Source organism: Eumetopias jubatus, unplaced genomic scaffold, assembly GCF_037043125.1.
Source record: "Eumetopias jubatus isolate StellerSeaLion01/CBP00866 unplaced genomic scaffold, mEumJub1_p1.0 scaffold_6, whole genome shotgun sequence".
Lineage (NCBI taxonomy): Eukaryota > Metazoa > Chordata > Mammalia > Carnivora > Otariidae > Eumetopias > Eumetopias jubatus.
Genome location: NW_028274812.1, coordinates 52,904,968 through 52,929,275, shown reverse-complemented (window position 1 = coordinate 52,929,275; position 24,308 = coordinate 52,904,968). Strand labels below are relative to the sequence as shown.

The window sequence follows — 24,308 nt, the reverse complement described above, 5'->3', positions numbered from 1 at the left end:
GCCCAATGTGGGACTCAATCCCAGGACCCTGGGATCATGACCTGAGCCGAAGGCAGACGCTTAACCATCTGAGCCACCCAGGCACCCTTTTTTAGTTTTTTTTAATGGAGTTTTTTTATGAACAGAAGTACTTTATTGTAATGTCCATTTATCAGCCTTTTTTTTTTTTTTTTGTATCCTATTTAAGAAATCTTTGCTTACCTTAAGGTCATCAAGGTATTCTGATATCTTTTAGAAGTTTTATTATTTTTCTTTTCACACTTAGATCCATGGTCCATCTGGAATACTTGTATGTTATGTTAAACTGGGGTCAAGATTCATTTTTTTCTTTTCATGTGGATATTCATTGTCCTGGAACATTTTTTGAATAGAGTTATCTTTTTACCAGGCTACTGCAGCACTATCTTTGACATAAATCCAGTGACTGTATATATATCTCCAGTTTGTATTTGATTAATTTTTTCTTTTTAAAAATAAATATTATAGAAATAGTACATGTGCATAGTAGAAAATACAGAAGAGACAACTGTTAAGTAATAGTTGCTCTCTCTCTCTCTAGATATATAAAAATATATATATTATATTTATATACTTATACATAAATATATAAAATATAATAACATATAAATATATAAAATAGTTGCTCAATATATATATATATGGGTTTCCTTTTTTTTTTCCTTTGGTCTGTTTTTGTGCCGATACCACAGTGCCCAACTCTTTAGCTTTATAATTTTAATATCTATCTGTTTGAGTCCTTCAACTTCACTCTTTTTCAAGATTGACTAGACCTAAGTGAGCTGTCTGGTATCACAGCCACTAGCCACACATGGACATTGAGTGCTTGAAATATGGCTAATGTGACTGGGGAAGTAAATCTTAAATTTTATTTAATTTTAGTTAAATACAAATTTTAAAAAGGATACCTGATTCAGATATTGGAAAAAAAATTTTTTAAAGACTTAAAAAAATAATAAAATAAAAACAAAGATTTTATTTATTTATTTGACAGAGAGAGAAACAGCAAGAGAGGTAACACAAGTAGGGGGAGTGGGAAAAGGAGAAGTAGGCTCCCTGCTGAGCAGGGAGCCCAATGTGGGGCTCAATCCAGGACCTTGGGATCATGATCCAAGCCGAAGGCAGACGCCTAATGACTCAGCTACCCAGGCGCCCAAAAAGACTTTATTTTTATTTTTTTAGAAGATTTTATTTATTTATTTGAGAGAGAGAGAGAATGAGAGATAGAGAGCACGAATGGGAAGAGGGTCAGAGGGAGAAGCAGACTCCCTGCTGAGCAGAGAGCCCGATGTGGGACTCGATCCCAGGACTCCAGGATCATGACCTGAGCCGAAGGCAGTTGCTTAACCAACTGAGCCACCCAGGCGCCCAAAAGACTTTATTTTTAGAGCAGTTTTAGGTTCACAGCAAAATTGAGCAGAAGGTACTGAGATTTCTCAGATATCTCCTGCCTTCATACTTACATAGCTTTCCTCTTTATTAACATAAGTATTCTTGGGACAACTCAGGAATATGAATCTACTTTCTCGACTGTAGATTTTGTGAAGTCTAAGTACAGATTAAATATTTCCAGTGAAAAGTTAGCATCCAAATGGAGATATAGTCTAAGTGCAAAATACATACTGAAAAAAATATGAAAAAGATAACATATTTAAAAATGTAAAAATCTGAGGGGCGCCTGGGTGGCTCAGTTGGTTGAGCGACTGCCTTCGGCTCAGGTCATGATCCTGGAGTCCCGGGATCGAGTCCTGCATTGGGCTCCCTGCTCAGCCAGGAGCCTGCTTCTCCCTCTAACCCTCCCCCCTCTCGTGTACTCTCTCTCTCTCTCATTCTCGCTCTCTCAAATAAATAAATAAATCTTTTAAAAAAATGTAAAAATCTGAGTACATGTTGATTACAGTTCTTAATGTCAAGAACTGTGAAGGATCTGAGATTTTATCCTACTTGCAAGAATCATGTTAGCTTGTCAGGATTTCATGAATGTTGGCAGAAGATGTGAAACCCTGGGTCAGAGACAAAGAATTTTATTACTCATGGCCCAACAGGCGATGTATCATGTCTGCCTCCATTCCCCTTGCCCCTCAAGCCCCATGGGGGTGATGCAGAGGTTGGCCCAGGTGGATGCTGCCATACTCCGTGATTTTGTTTCACAATTGAGGAACCCTGAGCTTAGGAAACCCTGTCTTTTATAAGGGTATTGCAAGCAAATCTTAGCTTTTGACCTGTAGGGAGACATTATTATACTAGACAGCAACAACTATTGTTAAAAGACTCTCTAGGACAAAAGCTATCTGCCTCTACTCACAGGTGTGCAGAAATGCAAAACATCTATGAAAAATTATCTAACAGTTGAAATAATATTTTGGATATGTTGGATTAAATAAAATAATATGATTGAAATTAATTTCATGTTTTTGAAAAACCTTTTTATTTTATTTTTTAAAAGATTTTTTAAATTTATATTTGAGAGTGAGAGAGAGAGAGAGGGAGAGAGCACACGAGCAGGGGGAGGGGCAGAGGGAGAAGCCAACTCCCCACTGAGCAGAGAGCCTGATGCGGGACTGGATCCCAGGACCCCGGGATCATGACCTGAGCTGAAGACAGATGCTTAACCGACTGAGCCACCCAGACACCCTTAAAAAACTTTTTTTAAAAATGTAGCTCTTAGAAAAATTTAAGTTATATATGTTCACATTATATTTCTTTTGTATAGCACTGGTGTAGGCTATTCTGGGTCCTGTGCATTGCTATATAAATTTGAGAATCGGTTTAGGAATTTCCTCAAAAAAATATGTTGGGATTTTTAAAAAAGTGAAGTAAAATTTACCTAGAATGAAATGCACAGGTCTTACATGTGTTCAATGAGTTTCAGTAAATGTATTCACTGTTACTTGTACTCAATGAAGATACAGAATAGGGGTTGACATACTTACCTGGTAAAGGGTCAGATAGTAAATATTTTATGCTTTGTGGGCTGTAGGGTTTCTGTCACATTTTTTTCTTGCCCTTGTTGTGCAAAAGCAGCCATAGATAATATATAAATGAACATGGCTGTGTTCCAGTGAAACTTTTATTTATAAAAACAGGCAGTGAGCTGGATTTGGCCCATGGTCTATAGCTTGCCGACTTCTGATAAAGAACGTTTCCATCACCCTAGAAAGTTCATTCTGCCCTTTTATTCATTTTTATATCCTATAAAGGTGATCTCTGTTCTGATTTCTATCACCATAGTTTAATTTTGCCATAGATTAATTTTTCTATCACAATGCTTTTATCTGTTCTCGGAATTCATAAATGGAATTATATAGTATATATTTGTGTCTGGTTTCTTTGACTTTACATGTTTTTTAGATAAACTGCTAAAACATGAAATCACATGAGTTAATTTTTATTGTTGAGTAGTATTCCTTTATATGAATATACCACAATTTGTTTATCCATTCTCCTTTCAATAGACATTTGAGTTGTTTCCAGCTGCTACAATCTTATATTAATTATTTTTGGATATGTTTTCATTTCTCTTGGGTATATACCTAGGAATGGCATTTCTAGTTCATATAGAGTGTAGCTTAACTTTATAAGAAACTGCCAAACTTGTCTAAAGTGATTTTATTACTTCATACTCTCAATAATGTATGAATGTTCTATGTGCTATGTATCTTTACCAACAATTGGGGTTGTCAAGGTTTTAAATTTTAACCATTTTAGTGAATGGAAATGGTATCTTATTGTGGCTTAAAATTGCATATACCGGGGCACCTGGCTAGCTCAGTTGGTAGACCATGTGACTCTTGATCTTGAGGTTGTGAGTTTGAGCCCCATGTTGGGTGTAGAGCTAGCTTAAAAAAAAAAAGAACTTAAAAAAATTTGCATCTACCTAATGTCTAAAGATGTTGAGCAATTTTTCATGTGTTTATTACCATTCATATATCTTCTTTTGCCAAATACCTGTTGATACTCTTCTGTCCCTTTTATTATTTATTTACTTATTTATTTTAAAGCTTTTATTTATTAGAGTGAGAGCATGGGTCAGAGGGGCAGAGGGAGAGAGAATCTCAAGCTGACTCTGCAGTGAGTATGGAGCCTGATGTGGGGCTTGATCTCATGAACCTGAGATCATGGCCTGAGCTGAAATCAAGAGTCAGCTGCTTAATCAGCTGAGCCACCCAGGTGCCCCACTTCTGTCCCCTTTTTAAAATTGGGTTGTGGGGCTTATTGGGAGATGTTCTTTATATTACACTGGTACAAGTTTTTTTTTTTTTTTTAATATGTATGTATTGGGAATATTCCTGTTGGATTTTTTTAGAACTTTTTAATTAAAAAATTATACAATTCATATTCCATAAAATTCACCCTATTAAAGTATACAATTCAGTATATTTAGCATATTTACAAAATTGTGGCGATATCACCACTATCTAATACTTGTTAGCAGTCACTACCTATCCCCCTCCTACTCTCTTCTCCACGCTCCCAGGCCTTGGCAACCACTAATTTACTTTATGTCTGTATGGATTTGCCTACTGAAATTTCATGTAAATGGAACCATAAAACACGTGGTCTTCTCTTGACTTCCTTCACTTAGCATAATGTTTTTTGAGGTTTATCCAAGTTGTATCAGTACTTGTATGTATGTATCAGTACTTCATTCCTTATTATGGCTGTATAGATGGATATACCATATTTTATTCATCAGTTGATGGACTTTTGGCTTGTTTCCACTTTTTGGCTAATACGAATAATGCTGCCATGAACATTTGTGTATACATTTTTCTGTGGACGTGTGTTTTCATTTCTCCTGGGTGTATACTTAGGAGTAGAATTGCTGGATCATGTCCTAACTCTAACTTTTTGAGGAACTGTTACTGTTTTCCGAAGTACCTGCACTATTTTACATTCCCACCAGTAATATCTGAAGGTTCTAATTTCTCCGTATCCTCTTCAACACTTATTGTTGTCATTTTGATCTTCACTCTCCTAGTGGGTGTGAAGTGGTATATCGTATTGTGGTTTTGATTGACATTTCCCTATCGACTACTCATACTGAACATCTTTTCATGTATTTACTGACCATTCATATAAATGTGTCTGTTCAAATCCTTTACCTATTTAAAAAATTGGGTCATAAAATTGAGTTGTAAGAATTTATATATTCTGGAGCCAAGTTCCATAGCAGATATGTGATTTGCAAATATTTTCCTCATTCTTTCGGTGGTTTTTTCACTTTCTTGATATTCTTTGTATAAAAGTTTTAATAAAAAAATTTGAATTTTGATGAAGTTCAATTTATTTTTTCTTCAGTTGCTTTTTGATGTCATTTCTAGGAATCATTGCCTAATACAAAGTCATAAAGATTTACAATTATGTTTTCTTCTAAGCATTTTATAGTTCTTTACATTTAGGTTTTTGATCCATTCCTACTGGCATTTAATTGGGATTCATTAAGTCTGAGTTTCACAGGTGATTGTGATGTCCAGACAGGATTGGGCTTAGAAAGTCCACACTTATTAGGAGAATAGATCAGAGATTGGCAAACTTTTTTTTTTTTCTTTTTGTAAAGCAGCAGATAACAAATATTTTTGACCTTGCAGGTCATATGGTCTTTGTTGCAACTACTCAACTCTGGTATTGTAGTGTGAAAACTGTCATAGACAATACATAAACAATGAGTATGGCTGAATTTGGCCTGTAGGCCATAGTTTGCAGACTAATATGCTAAATAAATATTCTTGTGTAGTTTCTTGTTTGAATTTAATATTTATATTTTAAAACCACCTGGAATTTATTTAGGTATGTAGTATGAAGGGATAATCTAATCTTTTCTATTGTCTCCCAGTGGTCCAAATGTCACTTGTTCAATAATCTGTTGTCTCCCATTGCTTAATTTATTTATTCAACAAATATTTATTGTGTGCCTATCATATGTCAGGCATTGTAGGTGTTAGGTATATAGTGAATTGAACAGACAACCTATCCTCTTGTAGCCTGTAGTCTCGTTGAGAGGAACAGACAAGATGAATAACAAAAATATAAGTTAGGTGACCAAAGAACAGTGATAAGATTTAATATGCCTCCCTCTTTTATTATATATTAAATTATGCCATGAAGACTTTTTTTTAGTATTCTATTTTTTTTAAGATTTATTTGAGATTGTGAGAGAGAGAGAGAGAGCGAGCACGCACATGTGTGTGTCTGCACATGCGAGAGGGGAAAGGGCAGAGGGAGAGGGAGAGGGACTCCCTAGCCAACAGCGCTGAGCGCAGAGCCTGAAGTGGGGCTTGATCTTAGGACCCCCTAGATCAGGACCTGAGCTGAAACCAAGAGTTGGATGCTTAACCGACTGAGCCACTCAGGTGCCCCTATTCATTGATGTTTTGATCATAATGCTTCATTTTCACATCTGGTAGGCGAGGGCCCCTCTCATTACTTCTTCACAATTTTCTAAGGATTTTTGGTGGAACTGTATTTAATCTGTAAATTGTGAAGAATGGAAGAATTGGCAGTGTTGGTAAAGTTGTGTGTGTTTCTAATATTATGTCTATTTTTCCAAATTTTCATTTATGCCTTTGAGATTTTTTATCTTACAAAGATAATATTGTTCATCTTTATTCTAGACCTTTTATTGTAATGGTAAGTAGGATCCTTTTTTTTTTCTATTGTATTTTCCAGCTGGTTATTGCGAGCATGTTAGGAAGATAACTGTTAAGATATTTTTCCAGTAACCTTCTTTTTTGCTTAAGAGGGGACATAATCAAGCTACTGCATTCTTAAAAACTCGTAAGTGGCTTCCTATTGTCTTCAAGGTTAAATTCCACTTGCTTATCATTGCAAGGCCCTGTATCACCTGGCTCCTTTATAATTCTCTAGTATCTCATCTTCTGACCCATTCCCTCGGAGTACCCTTCCTTACCTCCCTAGGCTAGGTTACTAGCTTTGGCTCTGTGATCTCCGAGCATTCTCATCTTTCCTTTACTACTTCCTATACTGCATTAGAGCTGTTGATCCACTTGTTTGTATGTCTCCCAGTACACAGGCAGTATTTTGCGTGCAGTTACTGTCTTTCCAGCTCACCCCCGATTGTATTAGAAGTTTTTAGCACAGAACTTTGCGCTTTATAGATTCTTTATAAATATTGTTTAGCTGCTGACTGAATTCAGTTCTTTTATTTCATAGGTTTTCAATTGATTCTTTTCAGTCTAATTAAGCTTTTGAACTTAAATGCACCTTAGTTAAATTTTATGTTGGGAGTTTCATCCAATTTTTGTAGCACGTTAACATCCTCTTGAATCAGGATTGTGATCCAGCATTGATTTGTCTCCCAACTTTGTGTCGTCTTCATGTTTGAGGGCTAGGTCATTGTCTTATTTAGTGCCAAATATATTAGTATTTTATCATGAAAGCTCAAAAAGGTATACATAAATCTGGTTTGTCAAAACCCTAAAAGCCAACAATGTGAAATATAAGGGCTTTTTGATTTTATAGAGGGAGAGGAGTTCTTTCCTCTAGCACTTCGGTTTGGGGCTTTTAATAGAAAAAGCTGCTGCTGGTGTGTTTTGGAAGTGCTGTTTCTTAGCAGAGGCAGGCTGACCCTGGCGTGCAGGCAGGGCAGAGCTCTGGCAGGGTTTGGGGAGGATGGAGATCCAGGAGAAGAAGGGGTTGGTGGTTGCTCCAAGAGGCTTGAGTACTTTCAGATTAGAGGGCCTGAGAGAGGTTCGTGTTGTGATTTTCTGTTGCCTGGCTATGACAGGTGGGAGCACAGCCCTCACTCATCGATAGCATTATGGTTGTTTTAATGCGAGTGACATTCTGGTGGTTTGGGTCACTTAGCTTCAGATCATGGCTTGGTCATTCACTTAAGTTTTCTAACCTTTTAAGTTATTTTAGTTCCCTCATTTATAAAGAATAACAATAGCTACCTCAGATTTTTTTGAGAGAAGATAATGTACAGAAAGTGCTGTGTGCTAAGTAAGTACATAGTAGAAACTTCATAGTGTTAGTTTTCTTTACCTTTCAGAGTTCTGTCACTCATGAATTTTCTTTTTTTTTCCACTCATGAATTTTCAAATGAATCCAAGTTTTACAAAGAAAACCTGAAGCTGCTAAAATGATCATAAAGCATATAGCTTTCTGGGTTATATAAATACCTCTTGTAGTCTGTTGATTTTGTGTAACTTCTTTGATTATTCTACTGCAGTAAACACACATACTGCCTTGAAGTGGTCAGATTCATCACATTGTATTGAGTATTCTGGATATACAATTGTTCAGGAATGAATAATGCAAAAAGATAGTTACCTTGGAAACTCTTTATATTTGTATGGTTGTGTGTTGTGTTGCATATCTTTATTTCTTTCCTTTAATCATAGGATATTTTTGAGCTGAGAAATCTTTATAGAAGATTTTTGAACTGAACCGCACTTTACTGACAAGTTATATGTAAAGTTTCTGCTCATTAGGCCACATCTTTACTGATTTTGAGTATAAAGTTAGAGATAGGTTCTCAAAAAATATTTAACTTTGGGCACCTGGGTGGCTCAGTCGGTTAGGTGTCTGCCTTCAGCTCAGGTCATGATCCCAGGGTCCTGGAATTGAACCCTGTGTCAGGCTTCCTGCTCAGTGGGAAGCCTGCTTTTCCCTCTCCCTCTGCCTGCCGCTTCCCCTGATTGTGCTCTCTCTCTCTGTCAAATAAATAAAATGTTTAAAAAATATTTAATTTCAAGTATTAGAAAACCTCAAGGATGAAGCAGACCTTTAAAGTAACATTTTTAGAAAAATTTTTTATTTTAAGTAATCTCTCCACCCAGTGTGGGACTCGAACCCATGACCCCAAGATCAAGAGTTATATGCTCCATTACTGATCCATCCAGGTGCCCCTAAAATAACATTTCTTAATGGAAAAATGCTTACCTTCTGCTGAAATAGTCTGGTCTACCATTTTGCTTAAGTCTCTAAAGAGCATCTTCAAAATATTCTCAACTATCTACCTACATGTAGAATTAGAAATCTGTTCCAATTTAAAGCACCAAAGAATACAAAGTTCACATATTCCCTTTGCTATTATCACTCCAGCTCTATAGAAACTGTGTTAATACAATTAAGCTTATTAGTCAGGGTTCTCTAAAAAAACACAGCAAGTAGAATATATATACATTTAGAAAGAGAAAGAGGTTTATTGTAAGGAATTGGTTCATGCGATTATGGAGGCTGATAAGTCCCAACATCTGCAGTCAGCAAGTTGGAGACCAAGAGTCCCAGGACAGTTGGTGGTGTAATTCCACTCCAAGTCTGAAGGCCTGTGAACCAGGAGAGCGGATATTATAGTTTTAGTCTAGAGACTAGCAGGCTTAACGCTCAGGAAGAGCCTGTATTTCAGTTGGAGAGCAAAGACAGGAGAAAACTGACGTCCCAGCTTAAAGGCAGACAGTAATTCTCTCTGACTCAGGAAGGGTCAGCCTTTTCTTCTAGTTAGGGCTTTAGCTGATTGGACGAAGCCCATCCACATTAGGGAGAGCAGTTTGCATTACTCAGTCTACTGATTCAAATGCTCATCTCATCCAGAAATACCCTCACAGACACATCTAGAATAATGTTTGACTAAATGTATGGGCATCTCATGGTCCAGTCACCTCGAAACATAAACTTAACCATCACAACATATATCAAGACTATGATTGTCCTCCATGTATCACCATTTTCCCTCATGTTCTTAAGATGCTTGTAGCCGTACAGGTATTCTCCTTTGACAGATAAAAGTACAAAGGCAGGGGGCACCTGGGTGGCGCTGCCGGTTAAGCATCCGACTCTTGGTTTCGTGTCAGGTCCTGATCTCAGGGTTGTGTAATTGAGCCCCTCCATTGGGCTCCATGCTCACTGCAGAGTCTGCTTAGGACTGGCTCTCCCTCTCTTTCTACACACCCCGCCTCCCTGCACTCGCTCACGCATTCTTTCTCTCTGTCCCTCTAATAAATCTTTAAAAAAAGTACAAAGGCAGAAACGAATGAGTTCTTGTTCTGGTCTCCTTTTAAAGAGCACTGGGGGAAACTTTGGCAGAAGGCCTCAGGCATCATTGGCTAGGATGGTGATCACCTGCCCAATCTGCCATAGAGAATATTACCATGACTGAGAGTTGACTCCAGAGCCCATCCTGCCTCCCTGCTGTACCTGTTGGGACAGATGCTTGCTCTGCCACCGCCTGACTATTGGAACCCGGACAGGTTACCTACTTAGCCCCTCTCTGCCTCAGTTTCTTCACCTTTAAAGATAATGGTAGTACCTATGTCATAGAGTGGTTGTGAAGATTAAATGAGTTAATGTGTGGAAAGTACTTAGAAAAGTACCTGGCACCTAGTAGGTACTTAGTAAAGGTTAGCAGTTGTTGCTGCTACTGTTATTGGCCACATGATCTTGGTCAGTTTACTTAACTTGCAATGCTAACTCTGGTCCAAATTATGGACATCTTTGAACTAGACTGTTGTTATAGTTTCCTAACTGGTCTCTCTGCTTCTACTTAAAAAATATATATGTAATAACTTTATTGAGCTATAACTCATATACCATACAATCTATCCATTTCTGCTTCTATTTTGCATTCCTACCATCTTATTTTCTATAGAAGTAATCTTTTAAAAAATCATGTCATGCTATTGATCAAAACCTACTTGTTCTTAATCCTATTTGTACGTCTACACTGTTTACCATGGTTTAGAAGACCCTAAATGATCTGGTTCTTCCTCTTCTTTCCAACTTCATCTTATGATATACTCTATTTTGTTCATGTAAATCGGCCACATAAACTTATGTTTTCTCCCTCAAAAATGTAAAGCTTATTTCCATTTACACTTGAGGGTTTTTGCAAGAGCTCTTCTCTACCCAGGGTGTTCTCCCGGATCTTCCTCAGGGCTGACTCCTTTTGGCATTCAGGTGTCAACTTAAATGTCCCTTTCATAGGAAGGCTTTTTCTTACAACTCTTAGGAGTCCCTAGTCATTTCCTAGCATTGTGCTTTTTAAACTTTAATGTGCATATGAAATGCCCAGGTATTTTGTTATACTGCACGTTTTGATTCAGACCCCTGGTGTGGGGCCCAAGATTCTATTTTTCTGTTAAACTCGCTGGGGATGCCCATGCTGTTGGTCAGAGACCCTAGGATATCACTTTTATTTTCATCAGTGTACTGATCACTGTCTGTTCCTTTCTTTAATTTTTTGTTTCTTTTTCCCTTGACTGGAGTGAAGGTTCCACAAGGAAAGGAATTTGTTTTTAGTGTTTTTTTCCACTGATAGTACCTCAGATGTAGCTGGTTTTCAACAAACAGTGAATGAATCAACAAATTTATCCATGGATTTTTTTTTTAGTTATTTGTATAATAGGATTATTATGAGGATTAATAAAAATAATTATGTTGTTACTTACCCTAGTCCCTGGCACAAAGTGAGTGCTTAATAAAAGTGAGCTGCTATTAATAGATTTTCCTTCTAAAACTCTTAAGTTTTGGCAGTTCTTTAAAACAGTGGTTCTTGACCAGTTTTTGTTCACAAACTTGTTTGAAAATTTGAAGGAGGCTATAGTATATTTAGAGATCTTGCCTCAGAAAAAATACACAATAACACACATACATACACATAATTTTCTTTTAGTAGGCTCCCAGACCTCTCCTCCCTGACCCCCGTCATGGACCATAAGTTAAGACCTTTTTAAAAAAAAGAACTGTGTGTTATATAACAACTTTTGTCAGGGCTATTAGTGACAATTTGCCTTTTTCTAATTTTTTTTTATAATTGTGCTGTTCAGTTGCCTTTTTCTGCATTATAGGCTACCTATGTGCCATTAAGACAAGCATAACTGTGGTTTATTATTTATCAATGTAGTGAGATTAGTTAAGTGGGGCATATTAGCTTGTTGACTGCAGAACTAAAGAAGAATTTTTTTCTTCCAAATTTCTGTATTAGGATGAAAACTTAATAATTGGGGGAGAAGAAACCTAACTCTTGCTCAGCTCTGGTCCTTGGAAACACAGTTTGGGCCAAGATACAGACAGGGACAGGAGCCAGAGAGAGGTTCTCCTGTGCAGAGAGCCAGGTACCAGTGAGTATGTTGCAATCCTGGAAGTAATTCTGCAAACTGCTTTGATGAAAAGGGACCGATATTCAACCTACTTCGGGTGAATTCAGCAGAATCTTCCCTCCAAGCACTCAACCCTTCTTCCATGACAAGATTCCGGAACTTGAATGATGTCTTTCCTCTTTCTGAGAACTGTTTTGGATCTGGCTCTGGATCAGGAGGTGGAAGTGGCTTCCTAACTGAAATTGAACAAGAATACAAACCAGTAGATGAAAACAATGCTTTTTATTATAACTTCAGACCTCTCAAGAGAAGTCTGCCCTCAGACAACCAGGACTTGGGCCAAGATGGACCAGAAAAGATGATTTTATTATATAAGAGAGAGGGTTTCCCATATTGATGCCTGGCAATGCATTCAATATATTTTATATACCACAGTTAAATAATTAACTTTGGAACAAAAGGTTTTGTGGAAATTTTAAAACATCTGAAAAACAAGTTTAGGTTTTATCTTCCTCCCCCCCCCCCCATGAATTCTTAAAGCTTCCTTTACCTATCCCATTGTCCTGGAAAATACCTGTTTCCTTTGTATCATATTCAACCAACATCACTATGAAATTAACTAGACTGCCTATATCTATACAATTGCTTTAAAGAATAAATTACTGTTTTTTAAAAAAAATTCAGTCTGAGAAGCAAATTGACAGTATTTTGGCAGTGTTTTATATCTCAGTCTTCAGAAACCTGACTCTAATTGTGAACTATAGATATGCCTCAATTCTTTTGAAAAACCCAGATGCAACACAGGGTGAATTTATAGAGTGGGTATTTGACAAGCCCAGTGTAAAGTGCTCTAATGTTACGATTGCTTGTAGAGCTGGTGGACATTGTTGAGAAGTATGATTGCTGTTACAATTAGAAACTTAAGACCCAGCTAAAGCACAGTTATGCTTTCAATACTTCATACTGCTTTATTTTTTTCCTGGATATCTGTATATTTTCAAATGTTACTCTATCAAAGCAGAGCTATAACCAATGAAAAAAATTGGGAGCAATCACTTTCCCTGCTAATAGTGCCCCAGCAGACAAACATGGTGAACATTCCCAAAAACTGTGGCGTTTCTTATAAGAAGTGGGGCACAGAGTGACAAGGGACAAAAAGGGCAAAGATTCTTTGTATGCCCAGGGAAAGTGGCCTTTGATGTGGAAATGTTGGGGTTTGGAGCAAACAGTCTAGAAAGAATTCTTGAGATGTCTTCGGTGCAAAAAGGTGGTTTTATTAAAGCCCAGGGACAGGCCCCGGGGGCAGAAGGAGCTGCACTGGGGGTGTGAGGGGTGGCCCATTATATACTTTCAAGTTGGGGGTGGGGTTTAGGGATAACGTAAGTCTCTAAGGAATTTAGAAGTGAGGTTTCCAGGACCTTGAGGGGTCCTTTACTATTGTCTAGTAAAGTCTTAGTCATGAGACCCTTCAGATGTGTATCAGTGGGCCATATGCTTGGAGGATGATTGCTAACATATATCTTGGGGGGTAGAGATAAAGGAAGTTTCCAAAGGGGTTTTTGTACGTTAAAGTAGACTTTTAGGATCCTGGAGGTCAGGATAATGTTAAGCTAAGATTGCCTTTTGCCCTTAGCAAAGTAGTAACACCAAGGCAGTTGAGTTCCTAGATGAAGGTTACTCTGCCTGTCTCAAGGACTTGTTAATGGGCTGTAAGTTATAAGGAAATTTAATTTTTTTTCTTCTGCCTTTGTTCCCCACATCAGCCTTATTACAGGAAGCAGAGAGGTTATGGTGGCAGACTAAGCAGATTTTCTGGGAAAAAGCTAAAACTACAAAGGAGATGGTGCTGATGCCTGAATGCATTGAGCCCAACTGCAGATCTAGACAGTGCCGGCCATTAAGACATTTTAAACTGGGAGGTGGTAAGAAGAGAAAGGGTCAACTGATCCAGTTCTAAGCCTCATCTCTTGTTTAATATGAAGATAATAAAATCTTGAGGTTATGTTCACTTCAAAAAAAAAAAAGGAAATTGAAGTAATCATAAATGCAGTCAAAGGCTGGAGAAATTATTTTTTCTGGAGGTGGGTGTGTGTGGATAGAAATAATTGTCAAAATACTATCTAGGAAGTTATAATCATTCAGACAGGAGGACATCTTGACTAAGTCTTGCGGCACATGGGCTATGGAGTTCAGTGGGATCTTTCTAAAACTTATTTAGGAGAAAGTAGTAAAATAAAGTACAAAATTGAAACAATGCAGGCTTTATGGGCCTTAAAATCTTCCATTTATGTTTGTAGATCAGTGTGTGGATCTTCAGAATGGCATTTTCCCACTGTCCATTTGGAATACAATAAGACAAATTAATACAAATCAAAATAATATGGCAGCAGCATCCCATAATTTGTGTACACTGATGTAGTAACAGATTTAATTTAGTGCAGCTTTTGAGAAGCCTTTTGTGTTTCAATTTATACAGCTGCTATCCAGGCCTAAGCTGGCCAATCTCTCAGTCTTAAGTGTCTTGTCTGACTGATTCTCTCTCTTTTTTAGACATTGTTTTTTTCAATATCAGTTTTAGATTCATAGCAAAATTGAGAGGAAGGTACAGAGATTTCCCATATTCTCCCTACTCCCCCTCCCCCGCACATGCATGGATGCCCCTGTTTTCAATATCCCCCACCATGGTGGTACATTTGTTAGAACTGATAACCTATGTGGACGCATTATAATTACCTAAAGTCCATGCTTTACATTTGGGTTTACTCTTGAACTACGGGTACCTATGTATAATGAATGATGTGTATCCGTCATTATAGTATCATGCAGAGTAGTTTCACTGCCCTAAAAATCCTCTGTGCTCTGTTCCCTCCTCCCTGCCTCCCCACCCTTTCTCTACTGCTCATCTTTTTACTGTTTCCATAGTGTTGCCCTTTCCAGAATGTCATATAGTTAGAATATCTGACCTTATAATATGCAGCTTTTTCAAATTGGCTCTTTCACTTAGTTACATGCATTTAAATTTTCTCCATGTGTTTTCATGGCCTGATAGCTCATTTCTTTTTAGCGCTGAATAATATTCCATTGTCTAGATATACCAATTTATTTGTCCATTTGCCTACTGAAGGATGTCTTGATGGCTTTCAAGTTTTGGCTATTATGAATACAGCTCCTGTAAACATCTGAGTGCAGGGTTTTTTTGTGGATTTAAGTTTTCAGCTCCTTTGGGTAAATACCAGGGAGCATGATTCCTGGATATATAGTAACAGTATGCTTAGTTTTGTAAGAAACTGCCAACCTATCTTCCAAAGTGGTTTTACCATTTTACATTCCCACCAGGAATGAATGAGAGTTCCTGTTGCTCCACATTCCGGTCAGCATTGTTGGTGCTCTGAATTTTGGCCATTCTAATAGGTGTATAGTGGTATGCCATTATTGTAAAAAGGAATATGAAGACTGAGGAGTAGCTTCTGGGTTTGGCAACAATAGGTCTTGGGTGGACTTGGCAGAAGCTATCTCAGTAGAAGCTTGACCACAGTGGGTTGAGAATTGAGCAGGTTGTGAGGGAGTTGCCAGAAAATATAAAGGTAACTTTTTCAAGTGGTTTGGCTGTGAAGGAAAAGGAGGTAGAGCAGATGTCTCATGACTGTGGGTCAAGGAGGTTTTGTTATTATAATTTTAAGATAGGAAAGGGTTGAGCTGATATGAAAAAGTGGATAGAGAGAGAAGGGTTGATGATATAATAAGGGCTGGTTAGTGAAGAGAATGACATCTCTGGAAAGGTAGGAAGGGAGGAGATTCAAGATTATTTTTAATAAGCACCAATTATGTACCAGGCACTGTTCACTGGGGAATACAGCATTGAACAAAGCAGACAAAAATTCCTGTCCTCAGAGAGCATATACTCTGGGGAAAACAAACATCTACTCTGGTGGGGATAGACAGAAAACAAAAAGGTAAATAAGTATAATATATGGCATTTAATATAACTAAATCTAGTGGTTTTTGGCACATATATATGTCATATATATATATAAGTATATATATATAGTAAAATACATATTAAAAATACCAGAGTATCTAATACATAGTTGTTTTTTTTTTTAACCATTTCATACTCTTACTAAATCTCTTATTTCATGAAATTTGTTTTTCAGTTGTATATATGTGTGTGAGTATCGGGTTATGATATTCAGGAGGGCTCCAAAATTTGAAAGCCACTGATTAGAGGACAAGAAGGCATTAATATCCTTGTTGGAATGAGCAATAACACCTAGGCTAAAGAAAGAGAAAATGATGGGGTAATACAGGCGAGTTTGGAGGTTTGATGGTAGGGAGCTGAGGGACTTTGAAGGATTAGGTAAGATTTTGTGAGGGAGAAATTAGGCAGAGATTGGCAGAGGAGGATCTCCAAGTCAGGGAATCTATGAACAAAGGCATGACTATGAAGTGAAGTAATTGAAAGTGTTTCAGACACAGTAAGTAATCCACTTGACTAGAGGGCAGTTCACATTATTGGATCTACCTTTGCATTTTCCATTCTAACTAGCTCCGTGACATTTCTGCTATTGCCCGTCCTAATTTGGGCCTTGATTATTTCCCACTTAAAATAGTTTCATAACCCGTTTCTATGTATCCAAATTCATTTTACTTGCTAATGCCAGTTAATCTTGATGCATTACTACTACAATTTTTCCCCGCCACCCCCACTTAAAATAATAATAGAAAAAACCCTGATATTCTCTATTACCACATTACACATTACGTGTGGTAGACAATCATTTTTTGTATATGTACCTGCTTTTTAGAGAGTAGAGGGAGAGTCGTCTGGAAATGCAGTCTGGAGCCCTATTACAAATTTCTTAAACCCTAGAATGAGGACACTCTTTTTGGAGATCCCCAAAACTACCTCCAGGTTTGATGATTTGCTAGGAGGATTCACAAGACTTAGCATAGAGTTGTACTCGTGGCTATGGTTTATTACATCAAAAGGATATAAACACAATCAGCCAAAGGGAAAGGCCTGTGGGGCAAGGTCTGGAAGAAATTAGGTGCAAGCTTCCAAGGGTCTTCTCCTAGTGGAGTCACATAAGAAATACTTAATTTCTCCAGCAATGAACTGTGACAACAGATGTGAAATGTTGTCTATTAGGGAAGCTCATTAGAGACTCAATGTCTAGGGTGGTGGGGGGTCGTGGTGGTTACATAGCTACTCTTTGCATAGCATGTACCAAAATTCTGGCCACGTAGAAGGAAACTAGGTGTTCAGCATAAACTACATAGCTTGTACATGGTACAAACAGTTTAGGCACAGTAAGTCACTCTTTCCGTTTCTGGGAATGGTGGGAACCCTCTTGGAATCCAAGTTCTCAGCCAAGAGCCCACCTTGCAAGCAGACTTTTCTAAGGACAGTAATCTCAGGCCTGCTGTGCTCTTTTCTGTACACTGTACTTAATGTGCTTCTATCAAGTGAAAAAGTGGTTTCAGGGGCTTCTTTGGAAATGGGGTAGGACAGTTATAGAAATGAGGGAGATGTGAAGAAGGTGGGACTTTGTGCCCCCCTCCCATTTTTCTCTTCCATAAATTTAGGATTGCATGGAAGGTTTTGTATGTAAAAAAAAAAGAAAAAAAAAAGGTGCTGCTGTTAAAATTATGTTTGATGTTTGAAAACCACTTCTTTAAACAATGAGATGAATTTTAAGAAAAATATTAATAAAATCACAGTTTGGATTTTAGCAAGATCATCTCTGTAGTTGATGGAGGATATTTTCCAGATTGTGGTAGTGGTAAATTTGGGGCAGTGGAGGTGATCAGAGGCAGGGAGGCCAAGCCAGAGATCACGAGAGCCCCAGGTAGGTGGTAGCATGAGGAAGAGTGGGAGGGGATGGATTAGAGTATTTGCTCTACAAAGTGAGTAGTATTGTGATGGATGATTGGCTGAAGACCTGGTTGAAGAGTGAGATAGAAGTTTATTTTTTTACATAAAAATCTGGTGGGTGGCCCGGGGCTGGTTCAGCAGCTCAGCAGTGTTAGAGAACTTTGCTCTGCTTTGTTCAGCATTCTGTGGGCCTCGCCTTGCCAGGTTGGCTTTTCCAGCTGCAGGCATCACACTTACATTCCAGTTAGAAGAAGGGGAGGGAGGGGAGGAGGGCATGCCTTTCTCTTTAAGGGCATGTAGCAGAACTGCACAGGTTTCTGCTCACATCCCATTGGTTAGAACTGGTCATATGGCTGTGCCTGGCTGCTTGAGAGGCCAGAAATGGATTATTTATCTGGGCAGCCTAGTACCCAGCTAAAACTTCTATTCAGACAGGAAGAATAGCTATTAGAAGACAGCCCTAAAAAAAAAAAAAAAAAAAAAAAAAAAGACAGCCCTGCCCTCTCCCCAACACTCATGGCTTGTTTAGGATCTTCTTTCCTTTCTTGGGAAAAAGATGGAAATAACATTGACTCTTAATTTTTTCTCCAGGGTATGTAATTTTTATATTACTGAAACAAAGGAAACATGGTATTCAGTGAAACAAGGATAATACTGGTAATGTATCTTTGCAAAATCTTTGACTCAAAGAAGGGTGCCAGCCCTGTCTAAAAAATGTGCCAGTTTGCTGCTATTTTATTGTTGCTTCTAAAAAATACAGATAAAGATAGTCAGTAATATTATAATAACTTTGTATGGTGACAGGTGGTAACTACACTTACTGTGGTGAGAATTGTGTAAAGTCTAGAATTGTTGAATCACTGTGTTGTCCACTTGAAACTAATATAACATTGTATATCAATTATACTTCTATAAAAGAATAAATAAAATAAAAATAGAACGGGAGTTACTTGCTCATTCCATCTGGCCCAGATAAGGAATAGAGTTATGATTGATCTTGCCATGGCCAATCATTTCTCTCCCAGGAGAGGCTAAAAAAAGGATCAGAAAACCTCACTGCTTTGAAACAGACACTCTGTGGTGTTTCAACTTAAAAGTTATGGAAAAGGAAAGGAATCTTACAAGCATTGAAATCAGTGTGGTAATATCTGAATGCTATGTGGTTTTGGATAGGGAATAAGGGGACAGTAGAAAACCCTTTGTGACTAATCTCTGTCTCTGCCTTGTTACTCAAAAACCAGAATTAGGCTTAACTCAAAGGTGCCAGCCCTGCTGTGAGGAAGGATCTAATGAATCCAGGTGGCCCATTTAATGGAGTGGAGGCAAAGCAGAGACTTTATGGCAGGTTAGGTTTTCTAGAAGAGGAGTTACAATGATAGCTTATGGGGGGCGCCTGGGTGGCTCAGTTGGTTAAGCGACTGCCTTCGGCTCAGGTCATGATCTTGGAGTCCCGGGATCAAGTCCCAGATCGGGTTCCCTGCTCAGCAGGGAGTCTGCTTCTCCCTCTGACCCTCTTCCCTCTTGTGCTCTCTCTCATTCTCTCTCTCTCTCAAATAAATAAATAAAATCTTTAAAAAAAATGATAGCTTATGGGTTTGGGGTTTACTCTCTTTTATTAAAATGAGATGATTATATTCATTGAACAAATGTGTTTTTTCTTTTTCTTTTTTTTTTTTAAGTAGGCTCCACGCTCAAGGTGGGGCTCTAACTCATGACCCTGAGATCAAGAGTCCCACACTCCACCGACTGAGCCAGCCAGGTGCCCCAAAATGTGTTTTATTTTTATCAAAAAGAGATTTACAATAACTGTTCACATATATATACTTCTACCTGAAAGGTTTTAATGTGATCATTAAGAAACATGTGGAGTACTATGAAATATCTTCATTTAAGGAAGTCTAAGATTTTATATATTTTTTTGTTTATAGCCTATACAGTTCAGACACCTGAGATTACATCTCTAACTGCGGCTACAGACGTTTATTCAAAAGCTTTGGCTGTTTGCCATGGACCACTGGACCACTATAACTTTCTGATCAAAGCTCATGAGCTAAAGGATGATGAGAATCAAAGAAGAGTCATACAGTGTTTGCAGAAATTACATGAGGACCTTAAAGGATACAGTATAGAGACGGGAGGCCTTATTTCAAAGGTGAGATTTGTGTGATATTAAAGAACAGTTAAAAGCATTTTATAAAATGGATTAAATGCAGTCGGTACAATCATGAAACTGCTTGAAATTCCTCACCAGTTCGTTTTTTTTTTTTTTTTTAAGATTTTATTTATTTATTAGAGCACGACTGGGTGGGAGAGGCAGAGGCAGAGGGAGAAGCAGACTCCCCGCTGAGCAGGGAGCCTGATGTGGAGCTCCATCCCAGGACCCTGAGATTATGACCTGAGCCGAAGGCAGACACTTAACCAACTGAGCCACCCAGGTGTCCCTCTCACGAGTTCCTTTAAAGAAGCTCTGTTGGATCCCCATTCCTGACCTCTTGATGCTCCATGGCTTTCTTTTACCTTTGGGGGGATTCAAATAGCTTCATATTTAGGTAATGATTGATGCTATCTAGTCTAAATGGAAATTATACAATTTAAAAATCTCCCCTCCCTCTAGCTCAGGCCTGTCCCAGGATCAGCAGTGCAGAAGGTGGAGTGATTTGTTCCTCCCCTCTCCCTCCTCCTCCTGTGTCTGCTTGCCTGGCTTCTCTAGGGTCAGGATGAGAAGGTGGAAATTAGAGCAAAACAGCAAAGTCTTAAGTGAACAGTTAAGGGCCTTTTGTGTGGTAGACACTGATATGCTAGTGCTTTGTTGAAGGGGCACACTGGTGGGTTCTTTTGGACTCCCCTGGGGACTTCCCCACTGCTCCACGTTTGGACCTCTTATGACTCTGGTTGAATACCTTGTACCACTGCATTCTGCCGGTCCCCCTTGCCCTTGCACTTAACCTTCTTGGGTGGGCTCCTGTCAGGACAGCTCTACCCAGTACCCCTTTTATGGTGTCTGCTTAGGCCACAGGAAGCATAACATCTCCTTTCTCCAATCCCTACTCCAGCTTCAGTCAGCCTCCTGGAGACCTATGGCAAGTTCTTCCAGGGACATTTCCATAGCCTGCTTTGGTTACTGCCTGTGGGATTTCCTCACCTAAACAAGCATTCCGCTGAAGAGGGGGATGCCTATCTCATCATACACTCAATCCTAATCTCTTTGGACGCTTCCCTTGGGGGCCACCTGCTTTTGGCATGAGGTTTATCTGGGGGAGATGCCACAATATTCCTTACTTACCTAACAGCTTTCTATCTTGATCACTTTCTTCAGTTCCACTTTGGTTTTAGGGCTGTTTTTGCTTCTTTTTTCTTCTTAAAGTACTTCCTGCATGGATGTGACTAATACCTCTTTTTAGAATGGAGGGGAACTTGTTTCTCCTTAGCTTTGAGCTTTTGCTGAAATTTTGAGACAACAGGAAAACTCCCATTCCTTATCCCATTATAGAAGCCATTGCCATCAATGGTGTCCTCTTCAAATTATGAGGGATATTAATAGTAAGAAAAGTTGGAATATGGTTCAACCAAAGAAACTAGTTTTCCTTTAATTGGCCAACCATCCTCCCCCATGCACAAATGTTCTATTATTAAGAGGTCTTTAGAGGAAAGGTAATATATAACATATGTTAGTAGTGCTTGATTTAAAAACTCTAATCAAAGTAATTTTACTTTTCAAAAAGCACTTTAGAGTATACTTACATAGTTTTATTTTTATGGAAAGAAAAATGCTGTCATTGCATTAACATCTTTTGGTTAAATGGGCTAGGGATTCATTTAGATTACAGAAAGAAATGGAGATTTAGAATAAGACTACATATGCAAATAACAGTGGAGGGCATCTCTGTTACACAGCCAGGCCTCCCAGAGCCAGAGCCTGAGGCTTTGCATCAGTGGTTTTGAAAGTGTTGATGACTTGACTGGCAGGAGGCACAGGTACCTGCTGATTCTTGCTCCGGTGCTCTGCCATTCATGTAATTTGCTTACTCTGTTCTTCCTTCCCCCATGTCTGTTTCCACTTCGGTTTGTCTTACCAATTTATTAATTCTCTTCCTGTATCTGTGGTTTAAATTGCTCAGTAAGAATCTGATAGGAAACCCAATCACTTTATCACTGTTTGAGCAGAGCTTTCATACCAGGTTTTTTGGAGGGCACTAGCCAGTGTAAAGATCTGATCTCTGCCTAAGGTACCATTCAGGGCTCCCATGATTCTGCTGGTTCCCTCAGAAGTAGACTTTGACTGTGATGGCCACTATGATTGGCCGGCCCAGCGTAATGGTTATAGGAACTAATAAGGAATTATCCCTTTTGATGGCCACCCTTTCTTCATCTTCCAGTATTTCCAAAAGTTTATAGGCGAGTAAAGAACTAATAAGTTTGGAAAACGTAGACTGCTTAGGTACTGTGTACCTAATTATAGTTTGTAATACAGATGGTCTTCCAAATAAAATATTGGCTTGGTTATATGTCATAGCCAGCAAGCAGGATGTTTTACTTAACTGGGTTTTTGGTTATCAGAGTGAAATTGCTTTCATGAATTTTCTGTTTTGTTCTCTTTGTAGTCCTTTCCCTTTTAGAAATACAGTCCTTTTTTCTCCCCTCCTCCCCACTCTGTATCATCCCTAGGGCTCATCTTACTGTGATTGGTGAACTTACATCCAGTGAAAAGTATCCTTTAATCAATGTATCTGGTTGCCAATTCAACAACATTTTTTTTTTCTCTTAAGTAATTGTTTGGCTCTTCTCAGGGGTATTCTCCCACACTTCCTCCTTTGATTTCTGAATTGGCAGTGATGGGTCTGCCTGGTAAATTGACAGTTATTTAGCAGTAAATAAATGTAATATTTACTACCTAGAGTCCCTGGTTTTAATGTGTAGCTGTAATCTTATATAAGTAAGAGATTTGACATCTCAGGTAGTTTTAAATGTGTCTAATGAAAGCTTATATTTGTTTAATCCTAATGCATATGTGAATAAGTCTTTTGTAGATAGATCAGCATTTATTTTTTTTTTAAAGATTTTATTTATTCATTTGAGACACAGAGATACAGAGAGAGAGAGCATGAGCAGTGGGAGAGGCAGAGGGAGAGGGAGTAGCAGACTCCCCGCTGAGCCAGGAGCCCAATGTGGGACTCGATCCTAGGACCCTGGGATCATGACCTGAACCAAAGGCAGATGCTTAACCATCTGAGCCACCCAGGCATCCCGATCAGCATTTCTTTGTGGTAGTATTTGTCCTGTAATTTCTTAGGTTTGCCAAATCTTCAACATTGGAAAAGACCCAAACATCTAATGCAATCTGAGTAAAACATATATAAAAGCTTTAGTTTTCGTTTACTTCTTTGTTTTTTAAGGAGATAGACGTTTATTGAGAGAAAAAAGGGGTCCTTTGCCCTCACAGGCGTGGGCAGTCCGACCTGTTTGCCCTCAGACCTTCAGACCACACCAGGGAGCCACCCTGGCTGGAGACCTTCAGTTGTCTGAGGAGTACTCGGGTTAGACTGCTGGAAGGCTGAAGAGAGAAAGGAGAGGGAAGGAAGAATCCCTTCCAAGGGCAAGAGGGGAAATTCCTCACCCTTTTGGGCAAGGGCAGTCTAGCTGGTTCTCCCTGGGGCTTTGGATCCTCATCCAGGAGTAACCTCGGCCAGGAGGTGGGGGCACCAAATGTGCTGTCTCTCCTGACCAGATGGAAGCCCCCAAATGTGGGGCATATGATCAGGGGGAAACTGGCAGTGTGGGCAGTGAAAGAAGTTACCTGAGGCAGAACAAAGGAGATAGAAGTTTATTGAAAACACCGCAAGGGAGTGGTGGGGCAGCATAGCAAAGCAGAGACTGTCTGCCTTAAAGCTTTCGTTTTTGAAGATTGTAAAGATGCCACAGACCTATTTCTTTTTTTTTTTTCCCAAGTTTTTATTTAAATTCCAGTTAGTTAACATACAGTGTAATATTAGTTTCAGGTGTAGAATTTAGTGATTCAATACTTACATGCAATATCTGGTGCTCATCACAGCACTTGCCCTCCTTTTTTTTTTTTTTTTTAAAGATTTTATTTATTTATCAGAGAGAGAGTGCACAAGCAGGGGGAACAGTAGGCAGAGGGAGAAGCAGGCTCCCCACTGAGTAGGGAGCCTGATGCCGGACTCAATCCCAGGACCCTGGGATCATGACTGAGCCGAAGCCAGATGCTTAACCGACTGAGCCACCCAGGTGTCCCAACACATGGCTTCCTTAATCCTCATCTCCTATTTAACTCATCACCCTCTCCCTACTCTCTGGTAACTATCGGTTGTTCTCTATAGTTAAGAGCCTTTTTC

At 38.7% G+C, this 24,308-nt stretch overlaps 1 protein-coding gene across 3 annotated transcripts in view; it reads left to right on the top strand.

Annotated features, from left to right (window-relative positions):
• The window catches only part of AFG1L (AFG1 like ATPase), a 221,204-nt gene that overhangs the window by 15,078 nt on the left and 181,818 nt on the right, over positions 1 to 24,308 (top strand). For all 3 annotated transcript variants that reach the window (XM_028104251.2, XM_088023900.1, XM_088023899.1), the window contains exon 2: positions 19,884 to 20,107. In XM_028104251.2, the coding sequence (XP_027960052.1) occupies positions 19,884 to 20,107 (224 nt within the window). The remainder of the gene's footprint in view (positions 1 to 19,883; positions 20,108 to 24,308) is intronic.